The 22,483-nt window shown below is 44.0% G+C and overlaps 1 protein-coding gene across 7 annotated transcripts in view; it reads left to right on the forward strand.

Moving 5' to 3' along the window:
• Positions 1–20,571, forward strand: part of LOC123461425 (hibernation-associated plasma protein HP-20-like) — a 36,314-nt gene extending 15,743 nt beyond the window's left edge. Inside the window, exons 4-6 of one of the 7 annotated variants that reach the window (XM_045151598.1) lie at positions 124–218; positions 529–652; positions 20,215–20,571. In XM_045151598.1, coding sequence (XP_045007533.1) covers positions 124–159 — 36 coding nt within the window. In that variant the 3' untranslated portion in view covers positions 160–218; positions 529–652; positions 20,215–20,571. Of the gene's footprint in view, positions 1–123; positions 219–528; positions 653–11,419; positions 12,854–19,059; positions 19,106–20,214 lie in introns of those variants that run through there. The other 6 variants (XM_045151600.1, XM_045151599.1, XM_045151596.1 and 3 more) reach the window with 6 other exon arrangements.
• The last annotated feature ends 1,912 nt before the right edge of the window (positions 20,572–22,483 follow it).

A 22,483-nucleotide genomic window follows, 5' to 3' on the forward strand; every position in this document is an offset into this window, starting at 1 on the left:
ATAACAAAATAACCATCGCAAAAAGTCGCCATAAGAAATAAAATTGTGGAATTTTAGATTTCTTGTCTGTGTTTAGATTGTTCATCTATTTCTTGATCATTTTTATTTTTCTTTATTTTTCAGCAAATTCTTGAAGCAATATGTTCAGAGAGAATATGACAAATTGCAGTTAGAGAAAAGGGGAGATGGAGAGCAAGTAGATGCCTCAGCCAATGTGAGTGAGTATTTATCATGTCTAGATTACTAGCTCTGAGAAATCTGAGGTTTTAAAATCCCAACTTAATACAGAATAAGCATTCTTCCTACACTGGTCCTTAAAACCCAAAAATATCTCCGTGAAAAGATCACTGGGAGAAGGATCACTCCTGCCCATAGGCTGAGGTGGATCACTGAGCAGTGTAATGCTGGGGTTATATATCAGGTGTCATGAATTGTTTGGGATCTTTGGGGGTCCTACTTCCACATAGAGAAAGTAATAAACATTGACCTCAGTCACAGCTAAGGGTCCATGTCTCTTGTTGCTTTGAGGCAGGTGTCTGGATTTTGGCCACGTCTGTGTGAATGGCTGTGATGTGCTCTGGGGATGAAAACAATACTGTCAGTTGTGGAACGAGAGGACCTCCAGGTCCCCAAGGGCTTCCTGGCCAGTGAGGTGAGAAAACTATGTTGGTCTCACATGTATGCATGTATGTATGGTCTCTTAACGTTGGATAGAAACAATTCTAGGGGGCTGGAGAGATGGCTTAGCGGTTAAGTGCTTGCCTGTGAAGCCTAAGGACCCCGGTTCGAGGCCCGGTTCCCCAGGTCCCACGTTAGCCAGATGCACAAGGGGGCACACGCATCTGGAGTTCGTTTGCAGAGGCTGGAAGCCCTGGCACGCTCATGCTCTCTCTCTCCCTCTATCTGTCTTTCTCTCTGTGTCTGTCGCTCTCAAATAAATAAATAAGTAAAATTTAAAAAAAAAAAAAAAGAACGAAACAATTCTAGGCAATTAAGGCCCCAGAGTGACTATAGTGGGATGTATCGATGACAACAGACCTCTTGGTTCAAAGCTATGGGGCTGGGCAGTTCTTCCTTCTTTCTTATTTCCTCTCAGCCATGCATGAACATTAAAAGTGCTTGGGCATATCAGCACTACCCCTTTCCTTAAGAGCATGCACAAGGTTGATTTCGGCGTAGTTCATTTCTGATACGGATATTTCTATGTAAACATACTGTATGGCTAGAAATAGTGTTGCAAGATCAGATTCCAAAAATGGGATGGAAAATATTCTTTAGCCAAGTGAATTCTTATTCTGTGTACAAGAGTCTGTATATCAAGTTAAAATGTGCATAGAAAAAAATTGATTATCTCCTACATTCCAAAGAGCCCATTCTTGGGTCCAGTTTCTTCTACAAAGAGGCAGGTAAGGTCTAACAACTTAGGTTGGTAGGGAGGTGGAAAGGATTTGGAGGTTTATTTTACACAAGTTTATACTTGGAAAACAATCATCAATTTCCTTATATGGTTATACTTTAGTCAGTGTTTATATTTTCTTTTCATACCATGCTATGGTAACTGAACATGCATATTATATGGGTCACAGTATTGATATGGGTCACAGTATTGCTACCGAACATGCTTGAATGATAGCTTGAACATGCTAGCATTGTTGAACATGCCATTTCTATTGATCACACTATTGCTATTAAACACTTTATGGCTACTGATGTGATGTCACTGTTGAACACACCGTCACTATGGAACATTCTGTAGTTGTTGAGCACACTGTAAGTATTGAGCATGTTATTGTGATTGAACATGCTATGAGGGTGAACTTATCATTGCTCTTGAACACCCAGACACTATCGAGCCTAATATAAGTGTTGAACACCCTATCATTATTAAGCACTTTATTGAACATGCTATCACTGAACTTGCTATTGGCACAATCAACACACTATCCCTAATGAACTCACTGCTACTGATGAACAGTGGTTTTTTGGCAAATTGGAGCTACTAACATACAATGACAAAAACGCAGGTAGACTTTTTTTCTAGACATGCATTGTTTTCTATTGTAAGTGGGATTAAAGACCATAGAATATGCAGATGATTTCTTTTAAATTTTCTCTTTTTTTGCAGAGAGGGGGATGGTTTCTAGGTAGGATCTCACTCTAGCCCAGGCTGACCTGGAATTCACTAGGTAGTCTTAGGCTGGCTTTGAACCCACAGCCATCCTCCTGCCTCTGCCTCCCAAGTGCTGGGATTAAATGCATGCACCACCATGCCTGGTGGTTTTAAATTTTCTAACAGACTGTTGTCCTAAGCATTTATAGAAATTTCACTCTTATATGGGGAGTTGAGAATTCAAGTGGCTTCATGTTTGTATTCACATTGACTGTTGACTATTTCAAGTTTATTTTAGCCATTTGCTATATGAGTGGAGAATTCTCATTATAGCTTTAATTTTTATTTCCCTGAAGAATACTAGAATTTACCAATTTCATGCTTGTTAACTGGGATATTGTTTGCTTAAATTGCCTAGTCTAGATTTTTCTGTTGTGTTATAAGTACTTTGGTATTTGAAGGAGTTCTTCATTTCTTCTAAATACGTCCTTCATTGCACATATATGTCACACACACCTTCTCTGGTCACATGAGCCACCTTTGCTCTCTAGTGATTATTTTCTGATAAACAGAAATTCTTCATGCTAATGTAGCTGAACCCACTTTTTGTTATATGGCTACTGCTTCTAAAGACTTCTTGCAATAAGTCTCTGCCTTCATTGATATCAAGAGTCTACTTTTCTCTATAATCTTCTAGAGGCTATTTTTTTAAATTTTTATTTATTTTATTTATTTGAGAGCAACAGACACAGAGAGAAAGACAGATAGAGGGAGAGAGAGAGAATGGGCGCGCCAGGGCTTCCAGCCTCTGCAAACGAACTCCAGACGCGTGCGCCCCCTTGTGCATCTGGCTAACGTGGGACCTGGGGAACTGAGCCTCGAACCGGAGTCCTTAGGCTTCACAGGCAAGCGCTTAACTGCTAAGCCATCTCTCCAGCCCTAGAGGCTATTTTTTAAAAATACTTTTTTATTTATTTATGATAGAGAGAAGAGAGAGCAAATGAAAGGGGGATGGATACCATAGCCATTTTGCCACTACAAGTGAACTTCTGATGCATGTGCCACTTTGTGTATCTGGCTTTATTTATATGGGCAGTGGGGAATTGAATCCTGGCCCAAAGGCTTTGATAAAAAGCACCTGTAACCACTGAACCATTGCCCCAGCCCTAGAGGATATCTTTAAAATCTTTTTCTAGTGATGAAGAGATGGCTGTACAGTTAAGGTGCTTGCCTGCAAAGCCAAAGGACCCAGTTTCAATTCCCCAGGACCCATGTAAGTTAGATGTACAAGGTGGTGCACATGTCTGGAATTTGTTTACAGTGGTTGAAGGCCCTGATGCACCCATTCTCTCTCTCTCTGCTCTTCTTTTCCTTCTTTATCTCTCAAATAAATAATAAATTAAAAATTAAAAATTGAGAAAAGACCTTTTCTACATGAAAATACATCACATCATGAGCTAGGAAGCTGAAATCTAAAGATGTCAGTTCACCCTAATGTGATATATGACTCAGTGTAATCCCAATTCCAATCTCAGTAAGATTATTTTAACAATTGATAAGCAGATTCTAAAATTGATATGGAAACTCATCTAAAACATATGGTTCCTGTAATATCCATGGAACTGAAGACACTATCGAGAAAAACTTGGGAAGGGACAAAATAGAGGTTATTCATGATGGGATATTAAGACCTTTCCAGCAGCTGCTCAGTCCATGAGGCTACATGCAGCCAAGGAGTCACGCACAGTACCAGAAAGCAGCTCAGTGCACAAGCCTGGACACAAGCTGGTGGTTGTATCCAGGCTGGTGGACCAGCAGCTCCCAAGTCTTGAGTTCGTATCCATGTTAGCCAAGAATTGAAAATGTGGACTCATAGAAGGATGCATTATAAGACGTATTTTATGGACAGCTAAGAAGGAAAGTAAAATAGGAAAGTGCCCAATCCAAAAGAAATTCTTCCCCTCCCAACCTGGCTAAGAGACTTACATACATGTTTCAGGTTCACTTTACATAAATCCAAAGTCCCTGGCAAAATGGTACTGCTGTTTGAGTTCAGCAATTTGAGTTCAGCAATGGTCAGAATTTCTGGATGAATGTCCCAGTGGGTTGACCAATTATTTTTGATAATGAGTCTGATACAAAAGCCAGTTCTGCTCTAAGACACTCAACCATCATTTTAACATTTAATTTTAAAATTAACAAGACACAACTAATTTCTGTTTTATTGAGTAACACTCTAAAGCCAGTTCTGCTCCAAGACACTCAAGTATCATTATAACATTTAATTTTAACATTAGCAGGACACAACTGATTTCTCTTTTATTGAGTAATACTCTAAGCTAGGCTATATACAAAGCACTTTGTATCTCATGTCATATTAGATTCGTAGTTACCCATTGGCAAATGTGCCTCCTGGGATGGAAGGGCTATGATTGGAAGTCATTCTGCTCAGACATCATAGACCCTCAATAAATGGCAGTGTAAAAATACCTCTTGTTTATCCCACCTGCTTTACATAATTGTAGGAAAGTAAAAACCTCATTTTATTTGTGAAAACACTTAAAAAGTTTGATTTGAACACGTACCATTTCATTATTTTTACTTAAAAAATAGGTATTTAAATCTTAAATTTCAGCTTTACCACACAGTGTGACCTAAAGCAAAATATCTCATTTCTCTGAATTAACTTAGCTCATCACCTTTCTAACTGAAATGAGAATGTCACCGATTAAAATGAGAATTATGGGTGCTAAGGAAGATCAAATGGAATTATCATTACTGTCATAGTTGACAAACCAGGCCTTTTGATTTATTTATAGTAATAGAAGAGACCTTTTGGGGAAAAAAAAAAAACTTAAATGGCTCATTTTGATCATGAAAGTATAAAACACTCATCTGCTTTATTTTAACTGTTTTTTTTGTTGTTGTTGTTGTTTGTTGTTTGTTTTTTTTGAGGTAGGGTCTCACTGTGGCCCAGGCTGACCTGGAATTCATTACATAGTCACAGGGTAGCCTTGAACTCTTGGCGATCCTTCTACCTCTGCATTCCAAGTGCTGGGATTAATGGCGTGCGCCACCACACCCAGCTTATTTTTACTTGTTTTAAAGTAGGTAAAATGAGGATTTTTGTAGGGGCCGAGATAGGGAACTTGGCTTGGTGTTTTAGATAGTGTGTCTTTTATAATCTGAGTATTTGCATTCCTCTCAAACTTTGTATTTTGAAAATTTTAATCTCCAAGATGATGGTAGTAAAGGTAGGGCTTTGGGAAGGTGATTCTGGTGAGGGTGCAGAACTCATGAATGGTTTATAAAAGAATCCTCTGGGAAGTGTCCCACCTCTTCTGTTATGTGGAGGAAAGAGGGAGAAAGTACCATGACCAGACATTAAAGTGTCCCATATTTTTTAAAAGGTATTCTATTTGCAATTTAAAAATATTCCATTTATTTGCAAGGAGAGAAAGAGAAGGAGAAAGGGAGAGAATGAATGAATGAATGAATGAATGAATGAATCAATGGATGAATGTCAGGGCCTCTTGCTGCTTCAAACTCCAGACATATGTGCCACCTTGTGCATCTAGCTTTACATGGGTACTGAGGAATTGAACCTGGGCTGTCAAGTTTTGCAAGCAAGCATCTTTAACCACTGACCCATCTTTCCATCCCCATTTTTATCTTGGGCTTTCCAGACTCTTTTAATTTATTAGAAATAAATTTTTGTTGATTATAAGATAGCCAGCCTTTGGTATTTTGTTATAAGCTTAAGTGGATTAGGAAGGCAGTGGAGGACTGGAGAGACAGCTGAGTGGTTAACGCACTTGCCTGCAAAGCCTAAAGACTCATGTTCGACTCTCCAGGTCCCATGTAAGTCAGACACACAGTGATGCAAGGGCACAATGTTGCATATGAGCACAAGGGGCTGCATGGGCCTGGGGTTCAGTTGTAGTGGCTGGAGGTCCTGGCATGCCAATTCCCTCCCTCTCTCTCTCTGTCTCTCTCTCTCTCTCTCTCTCTCTCTCAAACAGGCCAGTCTGCTGGCTTGCCTAAACAAAAAAGGCAGTAGAATGAGTCTGGGCACCTCATGCCCAATGTTGGTTGAGACAAATAAGGCATCTTAGCAGGTTTTGGGAAGGATGAACACATTTGTGTAGAATCATGGGGCTTTTAAGCGTGTGTACGTGTGTGTTTGCACATGTATGTGGACACATACGGTAGGTGTGAAGACCAGAGGTTGGTATCAGGAGTCTTCATAGTTTGCTCACTTTATTCACGGACCCAGGGGCTCATGTGCATGCTGGATTCCTGAACTCTGACCTCACACGTAGGTGGCATGTGAGCCGTCTCCCCAGTCCCACGCAGAGGAAAATATGAAGACTCTAGCCTCTGCTCTTTCAAGTTTGTTTTTCTAGGTTATCTTGGGTAGCCTAGACAAGTCCTGGGTTGAGATTACTGCCAAGGTGATGGGAAGTTGGCTGTGGATCAGAGCGTTTGCTGTGTATGAATGAGGGCCTTAGAGGGCTTAGTTTATCTTGAGTTCGAGTCCCAGGTACCCAAGTCAAAAGCTGGGCATGGACACACACACCTATAACCCCAGTCTTGTAGAGAGCAGACACTGAAAACACACCAGGGCTCACTAGTCAACCAGTCTCACTGAGAATGGCAGTCTCAGATTCAGTGAGAGACATGCAACAAAACAAAGAAACAAAAAAAAAAAAAAAAGAGAGAAAAAGAAGTGAGAGAGAGGAATGAAAGAAAGAAAGGAAGGAAGGAAGGAAGGAAGGAAGGAAGGAAGGAAGGAAGGAAGGAAGGAAGGAAGGGCTGGAGAGATGGCTTAGTGGTTAAGCGCTTGCCTGTGAAGCCTAAGGACCCCGGTTCGAGGCTCGGTTCCCCAGGTCCTACGTTAGCCAGATGCACAAGGGGGCGCACACGTCTGGAGTTCATTTGCAGTGGCCAGAGGCCCTGGCGTGCCCATTCTGTCTCTCTCTATATATATATCTGCCCCTTTCTCTCTCTCTGTCTGTCACTTTCAATAAATAAAAATAAACAAAAATTTAAAAAAATGGCAGCTTGGAGGGAAGATGGGTGGGAGGGGACTTTCCTGGGAAGTGAGACATCAGCAGGGATCAACCAAGTGCTAGTCAACCCCCTATTGGTGATGGTTCATGTTTTTCATAAACCAGTCAGAGTTTAAAAAAAAATCAAGTTTATCAGACAACACAGAATTTAGAGAAGCAACCTCTAAAACCTAAAGAGAGAGAGAAGAAGAGAGAGAGGGTTGTGATTAAAGGTCCCGGTTAAGAAAGACAGACTCCCTCTTCCACCTCCACAAACAAGGCTGTATTTTTCTCGTACTGCAAGATCATCTGCTCACCTATCCCCGAACATAAAATTCTGAGCAAACTGCACACGTTTTACATATTCTGCGTTCCTCAGTTGGGGATAAAGAGAACTTTATTTCCCAAGAGGATTGTCGAGAATTGTTTCAAAATCAGCTTTCTCCTGGGTGAGTGGACAGTGCCACCCAGTGTTCAGATGAAGGAACCTCCGAGCATCCCCCCTTGATTCTGTCCCTCGGCGCCTGTTGCTCAGTCTACCGCCAGGTGTGCTGACAGTCGCTGCGTTGGCTGGCTATGGCTCTGGTTGTGGTATCAGCAATTCTCCCCCTTTTCTGACTTCAGCATCCAGGTGATCATCAAGGTCAAGGGCCATTGCCCTAGTAATGTCCCCTGCTTACACCTGTCACGGGCCTCTGGTTCAGCCCCCTGCCCCTTCCTTACTGAGGTGAGGTTGAAAGTTCCCTACTCAGCTCAACCACTTTCCAATCCACATTGTTGCTATCATGATCTTCCTGAAACACAACTTACTCTCCAGGTGAATACTCTGCTGAGGGGAAGATAAAACCCAATTCTGTGTTAACACAAAGGACTTCCACATCTCCTGTGGCCACATCCTAGCCTCATCTTTGACCAGAACGGGGGCCTTTCCAACTTTCCAACATCCTTACTTCTCCACATCTCTGAACATGCCACTTCTTCTGCTGGTGATACCCTTGAGTATCCCCTCCTTTTCTTTATTTTTTTTTTATTTTAAACCTTCCTATATTCATATATGTTTTGATTGGTTTTCTAAAGACCTGGATTTTTGTTGTTTTTGTTTTGTTTTGTTTGGGGTAGGGTCTCACTCTAGCCCAGGCTGACCTGGAATTCACTATGGAGTCTCAGGGTGGCCTCAAGCTCATGGCGATCCTCCTACCTCTGTCTCCCCAGTGCTGGGATCAAAGGCGTGCGCCACCACGCCCGGCAAGACCTGTTTTTATTTATTTGCATGTGTGAGTGTGTGAGAGCACATGCACCAGGGCCTCTTGATGCTGCAAACGACTATCAGACATTTGTAAAGAAAAGAGTGTATTGAGCTCATACTTTTAGGGATTCAAAGATGGCCCTCTTGCTTCCAGAGTTCCAAGGAGACTCAGAATGTCAACATGGCAAAAGACAGGGAGAACGAGCATGTTTGGTGACCCTTGGTTCTCTCTCCTTATAAAGACACCACTATTCCATCCATGGGCGCTCCACCCTGGTCATGTTATCTATCCCTAAACACTTCTCAAAGTGCTTATTTCTAAAATGGTGCTACTTTTTGAGAGTCTGGCTTATGGGTCACATTTTGTGTCCAGCTTACATGAGTCGCTTAGAAAATGAACCCTGGCTGGCAGGTTTTGCATTAACACCTTTCTTCTTCCCCATCAGCCCCCATCTTTCTTTCATACCTTTTTAAAAACCCATTGAGTTAAATCAGGGTTGCTTACATGACCATTTACTTGAAAGTCACTGAAGGGCTCCAATGTACCAGGGACTGTTCTAGACACAGGGCATGTACTTGAAGGCAACAGAAAGTTCATTCAAGGCTTATATTTCAGCAGATGGAGACAGATACTAAATATATAAACAAATCAATAAAAATAGTTTCAGTGTTTTAAGGACAACAAAACCGAGTAATGCAATAGTTATGCCTTCAGTATTCTAACTCGCTGCCAGGAATTCAGTTTCACAAACGGAGGACTCATGGGACAATAATCCAAAACCGCATTGGACTAAAGCAACAAGCTCCAGTTAAGTTCCCAGGACTGTCTCCCACAGCCACACCCCAAATCTGCATATGAGCAACCTGCTGTGTGCAGCTCCAGAACCATAGCATCAGCATGACCTCCCCACAACTTCTTTTCGTGGTACCCAGCCCCAGAACGAGGCTGCTCTAGCCAAACACAGGCTCCACCTCCAGCCTGTGGTACCTGAAGAGCACCCCTGAAAGATCTCTTGCTGGCTTCAAGAAAGGAGAACACACTTGTTGAACTTGAATTAAAATGTATTTATTGCAGTTTTCTTATGCAAGTGTTCCCTTCCCCACTGCCTTAAGCAGCAGTAGATTCAGAATATTAAAAAAAAAAAAAAAAGCTGGGCATGGTGGTACACACCTTTAATCCCAGCACTTGTAAAACAGAGAGAGGTAGGAAGGTTGCCGTAAGTTTGAGGCCAGCCTGAGACTACATAGTGAATTCTAGGTCAGTCTGGGCTAGAGCAAGACCCTACCTCAAAAAAAAAAACCAAAACAAAACAACAACTAAAGAAGTTTGGTTTCCATTGTGTTGTACATTGACACTGAAGCTTCCAGCCAAAATCTTTTGGGACAAATCACTTGCCACCCAAGGATATGTATGCGAGTCACATGCCTGAGACCAAAAAGAACTCACATAGAAATCACGGGTTAGTTAAAGACACCCTGCCTCTCTGCCCTAACCCTCTGTGCAAACTTAGATTTTGTACACAGTGTGAAGCAACCAATCAGCGCCCTGTTGCTGGAAGACAAGAGGCTGGTGTTCTGTCCTGTCACAGCTGGCTCTTCCTTTGCTCTTCGCTAGCACCCTGGCAGGTGTCACCGGTCAGAGTAAGGTGCGCCGTCTGCTAGTCCAGCTTGCTCTTCCGCTCTGCAGTCAGTTTTCCTACCCTCAGCACAGACCTGCCTTGCCCACTGGGAAGCACGCCCATGTGATTCTCCTCCTTGCCTCTTTTCCCTCGCTTCTAAGGCTCCAAACTTTTCCCAGCATCAGATCTGTAAGATGAGGGCTGGGGAAAGTGGGAAAACACCTTTGTGGTTACAGCCGATGTTTCTCCAGGGCTTGCAGAGGTGTCCAGGGGCCCCCGGTGTGGGAGAATCACTTGATCTAATCTCCTGCAGCCTCCCTCAGCCCCTCCCCAGATGACACTCTCTAGAACTCTCGGTGACTCTTCCTCCTCCTCACTCACTGGCCGGGCTCTCTGCAGGTGAGCGGAGGAGCGCTGGCTAAGTAATCTCAGTCCAGGCTGTTTAATTTCCCCATGTAGCCTTGTTGATGATTTTCCAGTGTCACTACACCAGAGAGACTGTCTGCACCCTCTTCCTCATTCTGATCTTTGCCCTCTCCTTCCCCTGTCACCATTCTGCTTCTTTTAATTTTTTTTTTTTTTTTTTTTAGAGAGAGCAAGAGAGAGAGAGAAAGAGAGAGAGAGAGAGATTTGGCATGCCAGGGCCACTGCAATCAAACTTCAGATGTTTGCGCCACCTAGTGGGTATCTGCGACCTTGTGCTTGCCTCACCTTTGTGCTTCTGGCGAACATGGGATCTGGAGAGTCGAACATGGGTCCTTAGGCTGTGCAGGCAAACGCCTTAACCACTAAGCCATCCCTCCAGCCCCACTTCTGCTTCTTCATCTTTCGCCACAAAGGGAAAATGAGCACTGCTGCAGCTGATAGCCAACAGGGCCGGAGGGATAACTGGCTCCCATCCCATAGGCACACACCGAGTCTGCGCATGTACATCCGTAGGATTTGCATGCATGTGCAGGCCAGAGGTTAATGGCGGGTGTCTTCCTTGATTACTTTCTACTTTATTTACTGAGGCAGTCTCTTCCTTGAACCCAAATATACCCTCAGAGGCCCTGGGATCTCTTGTCTCCACTTCTTTTTTTTTTTTTTTTTTTTTTTTTTGAGGTAGGGTCTCACTCTAGCCTAGGCTGACCTGGAATTCACTATGTAGTCTCAGGCTGGCCTTGAACTCACAGTGATCCTCCTACCTCCGCCTTCCGAGTGCTAGGATTAAAGACATGCACCACCACGCCCAGCCTTGTGTCCACTTCTTGAATGCTGAGATTACAAATGGGCCACTTGTACCCACCTGGCATTGACCTCAGTGCTAGAGATCTGAACTCTGGACCTCTTTCTTGTATGACGAGCGATTCACCTACTGAGCAACCACCCCAGCCACTATTTTCTTTTCCAGAAAAATAACGAACGACTGTCCCCATCACCTTCCGTGCTCCGGGATTTGAGTTTCCCACAACCCAAGCTTTTGAAAGGGCTTGTCTTCTCTAGCAGAGAGCAGGAGGAGTACGTGGCAGCTGTCTAATAAAGCTGATGGTTTCTGGAGACAGTGTGTCCCAAACTGTCCTGGTGCCATGGCCATGGGGAGTGTGAACATCCCACCAGTTTGATAATAACAAAGGAACCTGTGATAAAGGCCCACAATACATACCTAATCACCTTTCCTCATAGCTCCATTCCCTAGCTTTCTATAGTTCTTCCTTACAGACTCCTATATGGGTCATGGAGTGACTTGCTTCCCTACTGGAGCAGTGGGAAGCAGAAACCAAGAGGACAGCAAGTGAGGTGAACTGGCCAGCCTGGGGGGGGGGGTTCCTCTCCCCCAAGTGACCCATTTCCTCCATCAACAAGGTTGTACAACCTTGCCAAACAGCACGACCAGCAGGGGACCAGGTATAAAAACATGAGCCTCTGGGGAACACTTTACATTTAATCCGCACCACCTTGCAGATGGAATTCAAACACAGGAAAATGAGACATGGTAGGGCCCGTTCTGTTTTACTCAAGCTCTCACACTGCCAGAGTCCATTCCAACTAACTCAGTTGGTCAATATTTGCTTTTAATCTACAATTATCTAGAGCCACAATCCTAGCCCACAGCAGAGGTTACTGTCTTAATCTTGGCTACACACTAAAACTCCCAACCAATTCAAGGAAAAGCAAGTGATGGTGGAGCTCGTCTTTTGAAGCTTTCCAGAAATTCTGTCAAGTAGTCAAAGCTGAGAAACGCCGTTTTAAGCGAATCCGAGCTACCTAAATCCAGGAGCCTGCCGCTTTCCTTTTGACCGTGCCCTGGGCCAGGATGGCCCCGGGTCCTAGGTGGTCCCTCCTCCTCTACAAGGCCATCCTCAAGCCCCTGACCCATCAACAGCCTTGGTGAAGGTAGAAAACAGGCTGGCGCGAGAGTGACACCTTGTGGTTCCCAAGTGAAATTGCTTTTCAACTGGCACATTCCCTGGACTAAAAGTCATGGCAGAGCCTGCGCGGGAGGATGCTCCGCGAACTGAACTGAATTCCTGGGGGCCTCGTTGTCTCAACATTGGCTTTTGTTTTATCTGCCCAGCTGTTCCCACACCCTAGAGAGCACCTGGCATCAAGCTGCACCCTACACCGGCCTGCTGCCATTCATTGCCACTGAGAAAGACACACAGACTGGCTCTGCTAGACCAGCTGCGCAGGCGCAGGCAGAGGGAGGCAGTGTTTGATTCTCGCCTGCCCACGGGCTCGACTTGTTTTCTGTGCCCGCACCGATGATGTCGCTGCAGCTCACCCACATGCCAGCGCGTTGATGCCCAAGGCTTCTGCCTTCATCTGCTCTGGCTGCAATAACAAAGTATCACAGGGGCTGGAGAGATGGCTTAGCGGTTAAACGCTTGCCTGTGAAGCCTGAGGACCCCCGTTCGAGGCTCGATTCTCCAGGACCCACGTTAGCCAGATGCACAAGGCGGCGCACGCGTCTGGAGTTCGTTTGCAGTGGCTGGAGGCCCTGGCGCGCCCATTCTCTCTCTCTCTCTATCTGCCTCTTTCTCTCTCTGTCGCTCTCAAATAAATAAATAAAAATGAACAAAAAAATAAAAAAAAACAAAACAAAAACAAAGTATCACAGGCTGGGGGCTTGGGCGAAAATCATTTATTTCTCATGGCTCAGAAAGCTGGAAGCCCAAGCTCAAGGTGTTCGGTGATGGGGCCCCTATCCTTGGTTGTAAATAGTCTCTCTCTCTCTCTCTCTCTCTCTCTCTCTCTCTTGTCTCCACATGCATCTGTGTTCTAATCTCCCCATAAGAAACCAATCATATTGTAGTAGGGCCTGCCCTAAAGGCTTCATTTCACTCTGTCACCTCTTTAAAGCTGCCTTCTAAACCCAGTCCCATTTGGAGGTACTGGAGGTTAGGACTTCCCTGTAGCGATCGTGAAGCTTGAGGAGACACCTCTGAGCCCACCGGAGGCACGTTGGACTAATGTGGGAGCTGGGATATGACAGAGAAATTCTTCTTCCCTTCCCGTGGACATTTTGGACATCCAAGGAAAGCAGAAGCTCCGAGGAGCCAATGAAAACTGTGCGCAAAGGAGCAGGTCACCAGCCGCATTACAGGACGGGCTGGACAAGCCCAGGGACAGGCAGCTTATTAAATCTGTGGTGACTAGGTTTATGTGATGGTTCTGTCCCGTTTCTGCTGCTGTAAGAGAATGCCACAGACTAGTCGATTAAAAAAAAAAAAAAACCACCTAGAAATCTGTTCCTCAGTCCTGGAGGCTGAAGAGTCCGCAAGGAAGGTTTGGCACTTAGGTAAAGGCCTTCCATCTGTGTCCTCTCGGGGTGGAAGAGAGAAGGGTGAACCATGGAGCGGGCATGGATAAGTGTTCCTACACATGATAGAAGAACCAAAGGAAGCTAACCTGCTTTTTAAAAACCAAAACATTTTATTGATTTATTTATTTGACAGAGAGAAAGAGGCAGAGAGAGAGAGAGACAGGGTGGGGGAAGAGAATGGGTGCGCCAGGGCCTCCAGCTGCTGCAAATGAACTCCAGATGCATGAACCACCTTGTGCATCTGGCTTACAGGGGTACTGGGTAATTGAAACTGGGTTCTTTGGCTTTGCAGGCAAGCACCTTAACCGCTAAGCCATCCCTTCAGCCCAGCAAACCTGCTTTTTAAAGTTCTTTTGCTATCAGCATTAATTCATTTATGCAGGGTGAGACTTCATGACCTGAACACCTTCCAGTGGGTCTTACCTCTCAAAACTGCCTTTGGGGATTGAGTTTCCAACACAAAAATGTGGAGGGCTTACAGGAGACCATAGCATGTGGTAGTGCAAGCACAGAAATGGACAAGCACAAACACTGTACAGAATTGAGAGAGAAGTAGATATGGAAATGGAGCGTATAACACCCCAACCAACAACACATACACCCCAAGGAAAATGGATGACAATGACTTCTGAATTGTATCTGAGTGATGTACTTATCAGGATGTCACCTTAAAAAGTAGCGAAACCCCACAAGCTTGGTTGAAATTTATATATATATATATATATATATATATATATATATATATATATATATATATATAAAATTGTGGTGGTTTGAATAGAATAGATGGCCCCCAATATATTCAGTTGTTTGTTTGTAGTTTGCATCTGCTGGCTACCTGGCTGGAGGCAATGTCACTGGGTGGATCTTAAGTTGTGGTGATGGGTTTCAGATTTCAATCTAAAGATATGCAAGGTGTGCCTAGCTGGAGTTCCTGAAGTATGCTGTGGCTTTTGGCTTTTGGCTTTTGACTTGTACTTCTCTCTCTCTGCTTGGGCCTGTGAAGGCAGGCCAGCTTCTTCTGCCATTATGGAACTTCCCCTGGATCTGTAAGCTTCAATAAATCCCTTCCTCCATAACTGTGCCTGGTCTGGAAGTTCATTTCAGTGAACCTGAAGCTGTCTGCTACAATAATTATACATATAATATATAAATATAAAAATAAATATAAATATATAAATATATAAATATATATATATATATATATATATATATATATATGGAGAGAGAGAGAGAGAATAGAACATCCCAAGAGAAAAATAAGCAACAATTGAAATACCCTATTCTATTCCAGGCAAAAGAAAGTCAATACACATGCAATAATGCCACTGTAGTTTGGCATTTCCAAAAAGGCAGACCATGAAATGACCTTTGGTGAAAGTATTTCTTTTGAAAGTAATTCTAAGAATCTTAAGAAGCTGGGGTACAATTAAGACAAGGGATGTAGAAAGGCAATACAGAGCAAATAAATTAACTAAATACAAATTAAGGATACATTTGCCATAGTAGATCAGAAGAATAAAGTTCCATTAAGTTCTCTGAGATGTGTGGACCATCACTAAAAGCCATCTCAACAAACGAGGTACACTATCTGTTAGGTAAAGCCCTTGGGTATAAAAGAATAAGTAACTACAGTGGGAAGCCACCGGAATGCCAGGACATGTAGGTAACACTAGACAAATGCAGGCAACGTGGGGAAGTATGGGATAATGGCTTTCAGTGCCCAACCTCATTGATACTTGGGAAAATGCAGTTACAACAATGGTGCTCCCTTCACTCTGATTGGCGACGCATAAAATGTGTGGCAGTCCTCAGTGTTGGCAGGGTGGTTGAACAGTGGGAACCTTTTAAGGAAATTTGACAGTAACTGAACATCATATATACATATATATATATATATATATATATATATATATATATATATATATGTATATGTATGTATTCACATTTTAGGTCACTATACTAGCATTTCTCATAACGCCTGCAAAGGGCCACTTTTTTCTAGGATCTCCTGAGGCATCTGTGAAAACCTGGAGTCATACAACCGCCCTGCATCCTTCTGAATAAGCCTAAGTGAGGTCAAGGGAAGAGACTGAGTAAAGGAAGGGTGAGGGGAAGGTTAATCAAAATCTAAGAGGGTATGAATAAGTCATATGGAAACCTACTATTTTGGACAATGGCACATGTAGAAGCCAAAGCTAGTTACTAGAAAATTTTCAGTGCCAGTGAGTTATTAGCCCAGGAGGTTCCTGATGCCCCCCAAAACATTACAGGTCATTGCTGAGACTCTTGGTTTCCCACCAGGAATACATGGTAAGACCCTGTTGCTGAAGATTCCATGTACTTTTGCTATAAGGTCACCAGAGTTGAGCTGAAAACCTCCTCTGTGTTAACCAGCTGGCAGCAAGCTGGAAAAGAAAGCTACACTGCATGCAGTTCCATGGAAAAGAGAAATCACCAGTAGAGATAAAAACAGGGGACACTGCAAGCCTTAAATTTGGCCAACCAGACCAAATGAGCCAATGGGTACAACAGTAGCATGTCTGTTGTGGGGGAAACCAACTGCTCTCTAATTGGACTGGAGGCCCGTTCCATGGGAGGGAATACATGCCTGATACTGAAAACCTATGACAGGGGACATCATGAGCCCTAGGGGCGTAATGACTGCTGCTGTCTGGCTACATGTATATACTATGCTCACCAAACTTCCCAATGGTCACTTCTCTTACCGCTCATGCCCACATATTAATGCTTACTCTCACTTTTGGTTAGAGAAGCTTCTCTTTTCAGATAGCAGTGACCTTGGGATGACTCAGAAGGCATCATGGTGCTGAGAAGAAGTGACAGAGGAGTGCTCAGCACTGAAATATCTATCACATCTTCCAAAGCTCAGGGTCCATTGCTGAAGGGGTGGCAGAAAGAATGTAAGAGCCAAAGGAAGGGTAGGACTCCTTACAATGTGCTCCTCCAGACACAAAATGGCCTGGATATCTATGACCTCACAGTGTCTGATACTACCTACCATCATAATAGGAGGAAAAGATGATGACATCAAAACAAAAGAGACTGATTGAGAAGGGGAGGGAATATGATAGAGAATGGAGTTGCAAACGCAAAGGGGGGAAGGAAATTACATGGTTCGTTGTCTATAACTATGGAAGCTGTCAATAAAAAAATTTAAAAACACTCTTCAGTATTCATGACCCAGACTATCTGCATGGTTAGCAATTTCCCCAGGAGTACCTGTTCTACATGCTAAATGTTGGGGACTTTGCTCTTTATTTTATTTAATTTATTTTTATTTTTTAATTTTATTAACATTACTCTTTAAAAAATATTTTTATCTATTTAAAATAGAGTTGGGGGGGGGGCTAGAGAGATGGCTCAGCATTTATAAGGTGCTTTTCCGCAAAGCCTGATGACCTGGGTTCAGTTTCTCAGTACCTACATAAAGCCAGATGCACAAGGGGGCACAAGCAGCTAGAGTTCATTTGCAGTGGCTGGAAACCCTGGCACACCCATTCTCTCCTTCTTCTCTCCCTCTCTCTCTGTTTGCATATAAACAAAACATTTATATATATATAATGTTTTTGGTTTATTTTTATTTCTTTATTTGAGAGCAACAGACAGAGAAAGAGGCAGAGAGAGAGAGAGAATGGGCACTCCAGGGCTTCCAGCCACTGCAAACGAACTCCAGACGCGTGCGCCCCCTTGTGCATCTGGCTAACGTGGGTCCTGGGGAATCCAGCCTTGAACCAGGCTCCTTAGGCTTCGCAGGCAAGCGCTTAACTGCTAAGCCATCTCTCCAGCCCCCAAATAAAACATCTTTAAGAGAAAGAAAGAGAGTATGGGCATGCTGGGCCTCTTACCACTGCAAATGAACTCCAGATGTATGCACCACTTTATGTATCTGGTTTTATGTGGGTACTGGGGTATCAAACTAAGGGTTGGAAGGCTTCACAAGCAAGTGCACTTAACCACTGAGCAATCCCCCCTTTGCTGATATTTAGTGTGGTAGTCCCTGTGGGGCTGGAGACCCCAACAGCATCGTGTAAGTCAGTGAACAATATGAAGCAGTGGAGCAGTTATTTGCAACGGGAACCCCAAAGCACGTATTCTCTGAGTTGGAAATCCAGTGCAGTTTTGTTGACTCCCACTGGACAGCCCCCTTCACAATCCCTCTGGGGTTAGAAAGGCAGTAAGCCATTGTCAGAAATTCCCCTCTGCTGGTTCTGATTCCAAAGGCTGACTTTCATGCTGCCAAACCCAGACCCTGTGCCTGGTGGACTTTTTGTCCCACCTGCCTGCGGAGCAGATAATTAGTCTGAAGCTTGGAGAAGCAGTTGAGGTCAACCTCCCCCACCATCACAAAGTTCAGCTTGCTCCCAGCATTATCTCTCATAAAGGCACTAAAATCCTCCTCTCCAAATAGCCATGATCTCGGGGAGAGAAGAAGCTTTAAAATTGCTTTCTAAATAAGAGCCCATGATAATCTTGTTTTTTGTGGAAGCATTAACTGCTGGGATCACACAGCTGATGGCAGCCTTTGGTTTCACTGCTGAGGGTCCTGGGGAGAGCTGCAAGCCTGATTTAATGACAGAGGACAAAGAAAGGCCACCTTCAGATGTGTGGGGTCACGCACAGCTCCGGCAGCGTGAGACCTGTGGCGTCTGCTACCAGCTCAAGCCATCTTCTCAAAATGACCATCTCTCTAGGGAAAGATAGTACACTGATATTGTTAGCAGCTCGGTGGATGCGTTCTGCACAATAAATGTGTGCCATTTTATTAGGCTGATAGTTAACAGTTGTTTCAAATATGACTAAAAAGAATCAAGAAATAAAGAAAATAGCAAAGAAGAAGACTGAGGAAAGAAAAGGGAGGGAAGTGGAGAGTCAGCATATGAGAAGAACAGAAAAGGGAAACAGATGGGTGAAAGGAAGGGGTCTGGATAAAGGGAAAGATGATTTAGGTCTTACCTCCTTCCCTTTTCATTTGGCTATAAAGCTTTTTACTGTCCTGATCCATAAAAACTGTTAGCAATCCTTGTCTTCTTATTTATTTTTTTTCTTTCTTCTGAGCTTGAAAGAGGTATTAAAGGATACTCATAGGTTTAAAATGGCCGGAACACAGCTGGAGGCTGTCCAGGTCAGCCTGTGAGGTTAGTGTGACCTGCGGAGGATGGGGCCACAGCAAAGAAACCACTCTCTGGGTCTTTTCCTTTTCTCAGCCCGCGCTGGCTGTGAGCCTCCCACGTTCACCCGGAACCACTGGACTGAACCCTAAGATGTACAGCTGCAGGTGACCCCTCACTGTCCAAGGGACAGAGTCAGTCTTGTGTGGTGAGAGCCAAGATTCTGGGCTCAGATCAACCCTATCCTTCTCCATTGTCCCACACAGGAAAGACACAGGGAAACTGAACAGTTAGGGAGGACTGTCACGAGACCCCCTAGATTTCCACTGGCACCCCTCCCCAACACACACACACACACACCCCCCTAGGGCAGAAGGATGCAGCATCTTCCTATCATGAGTAAATTGCTAAAATTATAACAGTTACTTCAGCTCAACATCCAGAGGAAATAAATGACAAGCTAGTTCCCATCCAACTCTGGTTACAAATACTGTGCCATATGCACCATTAGCAAGACCCCTCTCAAACACCCAAGGAAACAGCTGCCTGGGCTGTCCTTCTCTCCTTCCTTCCCATCTGGGTCTTAATGGTCTTCTACAGGAGCAGCTTGCCAAGTGAAGTTCATTGCATGATTCTGAACTTAAAATGTTTATGCTCTGTGTTAAAAAGGCTCACATTAGCAGGGCGTGGTTGTGCACGCCTTTAATCCCAGCACTCGAGAGGCAGAGGTAGGAGGAATTGCCATGAGTTTGATGCCACCATGAGACTACAGAGTGAATTCCAGGTCAGCCTGAGCTAGAGTGAGACCCTATCTTGACCCTACAATGTGTATATATACATATACATATATAATTATATTAACATTATATTATATAAATAATATTAAAAGGATATATAATCTCACCACTCAGGAGACAGAGAGGATCACTTTGAGTTCTAGGGCAGCCTAGGACTACACATTGAATTCCAGGTCAGCCTAGGCTAAGAGCGAGAACATACCTCAGGGGGAAAAAAAAATTATATATATATACACATATCTTCAATGTTGTTATTGTGAGATAAAATTATCAAGCAAATGTTCATCTATCAAAGGAAGTTTCCATTTACCTCAAGAAATGAGGAAGAGAAGAAAAAGGGGAGTTAGACATCTGATTCTCAGCTATCTGACTCCTGACCCCTGTAAGGTTAATGTGCTTCTCTCCACCTCATGGCGTGGGAGGTCTAAACGGTTTTTTTCTTGCATTTCTACAGGGTCTTGGGCTCCAGCTCCTCCATGCCTTCCTCTGCCCCCTGATGATGGCTCATTGGGAACGGCCTCTTCTCAGGGTCATAGGTTAATCAGATACAAAAAAACAATTCCTGAAGTCCACTCGCCAAATAGAAACCTGCATGGCCAGTCATTTGGGAGCAAGCCTGTGCCTCTGAAGGTCTCTGTACACTGCCTTTTCACTGGTTGCTTGCCTGCCTCCACGTTCCTTGTTCTTCTGACTTCTGACTCTTTCTTTCTCTTTCCCTTGTTATACCATTTTGGGTTTCTTTTAAAAATACTTTTATTAATTTATTTTCAAGCACAGGGAGAGGGGAGTGGGTACCAGATGCACGTGCCACTTTGTGAGTTTGGATTTGCATGGTGCAGGAAAATCAAGCCTAAGCATCAGGCTTTGTAAGCAAGTGTTTTTAACCGCTGAGCCACCTCTTCAGCCCTTATTGTGGTTTCTCATACAACTCTGAGTACTTAATGTATGCTAAAAAAAAATACATTGACAAGGGGCTGGAGAGATGGCTTAAGACACATGCCTGTGAAGCCAAAAGGACTCAGGTTTGTTTCTCCAGGTCCCACATAAGCCAGATGCACATGGTGGCACATGCATCTGGAGTTCGTTTGCAGTGGCTAGAGGCCCTGGCATGCCCAATCTCCCTCTCTCTCCCTCTCTTTGTCTCTAATAAATAAATCAAAATAAAATCTTTTAAAAATATACATTGAAAAGAAAATATGTAATTTTTCTTCATTTCTGCCAAATTTTGTCTCTATCCACCTCATGGAATGGGTGGCAACAAAGAGCTCACCAGGGAACCAGCTCCAACATTCTGCTAAAAGCATATCTTAGAGGAAAAGACAAGGACAGAGCAATTGGTAAGCAGGAATGATTAGTCAGTCAGAATGTTTGGGACTACCTTGTGACGTCTGCACACTGCCAACGTTAGCAGAGGAGGCCCCGAGGGAGAGGGCTGCCAGCAGGGGCCTGATGTCTGCTCACTGAGAAAGAACATCTTGGGGAATAGCATTTATTCATATTAGTGTGCTAAGTGGGTTCTTCACACAAGATTATGTCCATATTCTAACCCTCAAAACGTACTGATGTGGTCTCAGGAAAAGAGGTCTTTGTGATGCTCTTCAGGATCTCTAAATGAGATCAGCCTAGGTTATCTGGATGAGTCCTAAACCCAACAGCAATTGTCCCTGTACAATACAAACAGAAGTGCAGACCTAGGAGAAGGCTCTGTGAAGACACAGGCAGAGATCAGAGTGAGGGTACAGTGACCCAAGGATGTGTCTGGAGCCACCAGCCCCACCAACATCACCATTTGGGAATTTTGCCTTCGATATTGTGGATAGGATACAATTCTGTCACCTAAAAGAAAATGTTGGGCCTGGAAAATGACTTAATTATTAAAGAGGTTTTCTTGCAAAATCCGATGGGCCAGATTTGATTCTCCAGTACTCACGTAAAGCCACGTGCACAAAGTGGTGCACGTGTTGGAGTTCATTTGCAGTGACCACAGGTGTGGCAGGCACATATTTTCTGTGTCTGCATTTTTTTCTCTCTCAAATAAATAAAATATTTTAAAAACTTTTTTCATTTATTTTCAAAAACAGAAGGAGAGAGTGAGAGAGCAAGAGTGAGACAGAGAGAGAAAATGGGTGCCACAGAGCCTTTTGCCACTGCAAATTCGAGATGCATGTAACACTTTGTGCATCTGGCTTTACTTGGGTACTGGGGAGTTGAACACAAGCCATCATGCTTTGCAAGCAAGAGTCTTTACCCAGGGTGCCATCTCTCCAGTCCCCATTCCTGTCCTTTTAAGCCACCTGGTTTACAGCCATTGTTACAGTAAACCTAGAAACCAATCCGCACGCAGAGGGTCCTTCCATAGAGCTTCCCCCAGCCTCCATGAGGGAAAGTTTTCAGACCTTCTCTGTGTCCTGTTACCTTTGCCCCTCACTTGCTCCTGGCCTCCGTGCAAAGGCCTGTGAGTGTGCAGAAGCTGTCCTGGTGTTGGGGGAGTAGGACTCCTCACGCCTGTTAGCAAGGGTCCTCAAGAGTAGGCTGGCCCCCTTTCTGTCCAGTTTTACCTGAGATGATGGTGACATGTGTCTCCAGCTGCCTAACTGTCTCTGGTGGAGACACTTGACATAATGAAAGGGGCAGGGCAGAGCAATGAGCAGAAAACAGGCCAAGAATTCGATGGTAGGCAAAACGCAGACCAAAAGAAACCGCAGGGCCTGAAAGGGCCTGAG

Source organism: Jaculus jaculus, chromosome 6, assembly GCF_020740685.1.
Source record: "Jaculus jaculus isolate mJacJac1 chromosome 6, mJacJac1.mat.Y.cur, whole genome shotgun sequence".
In the NCBI taxonomy this organism is placed as follows: Eukaryota; Metazoa; Chordata; class Mammalia; order Rodentia; family Dipodidae; genus Jaculus; species Jaculus jaculus.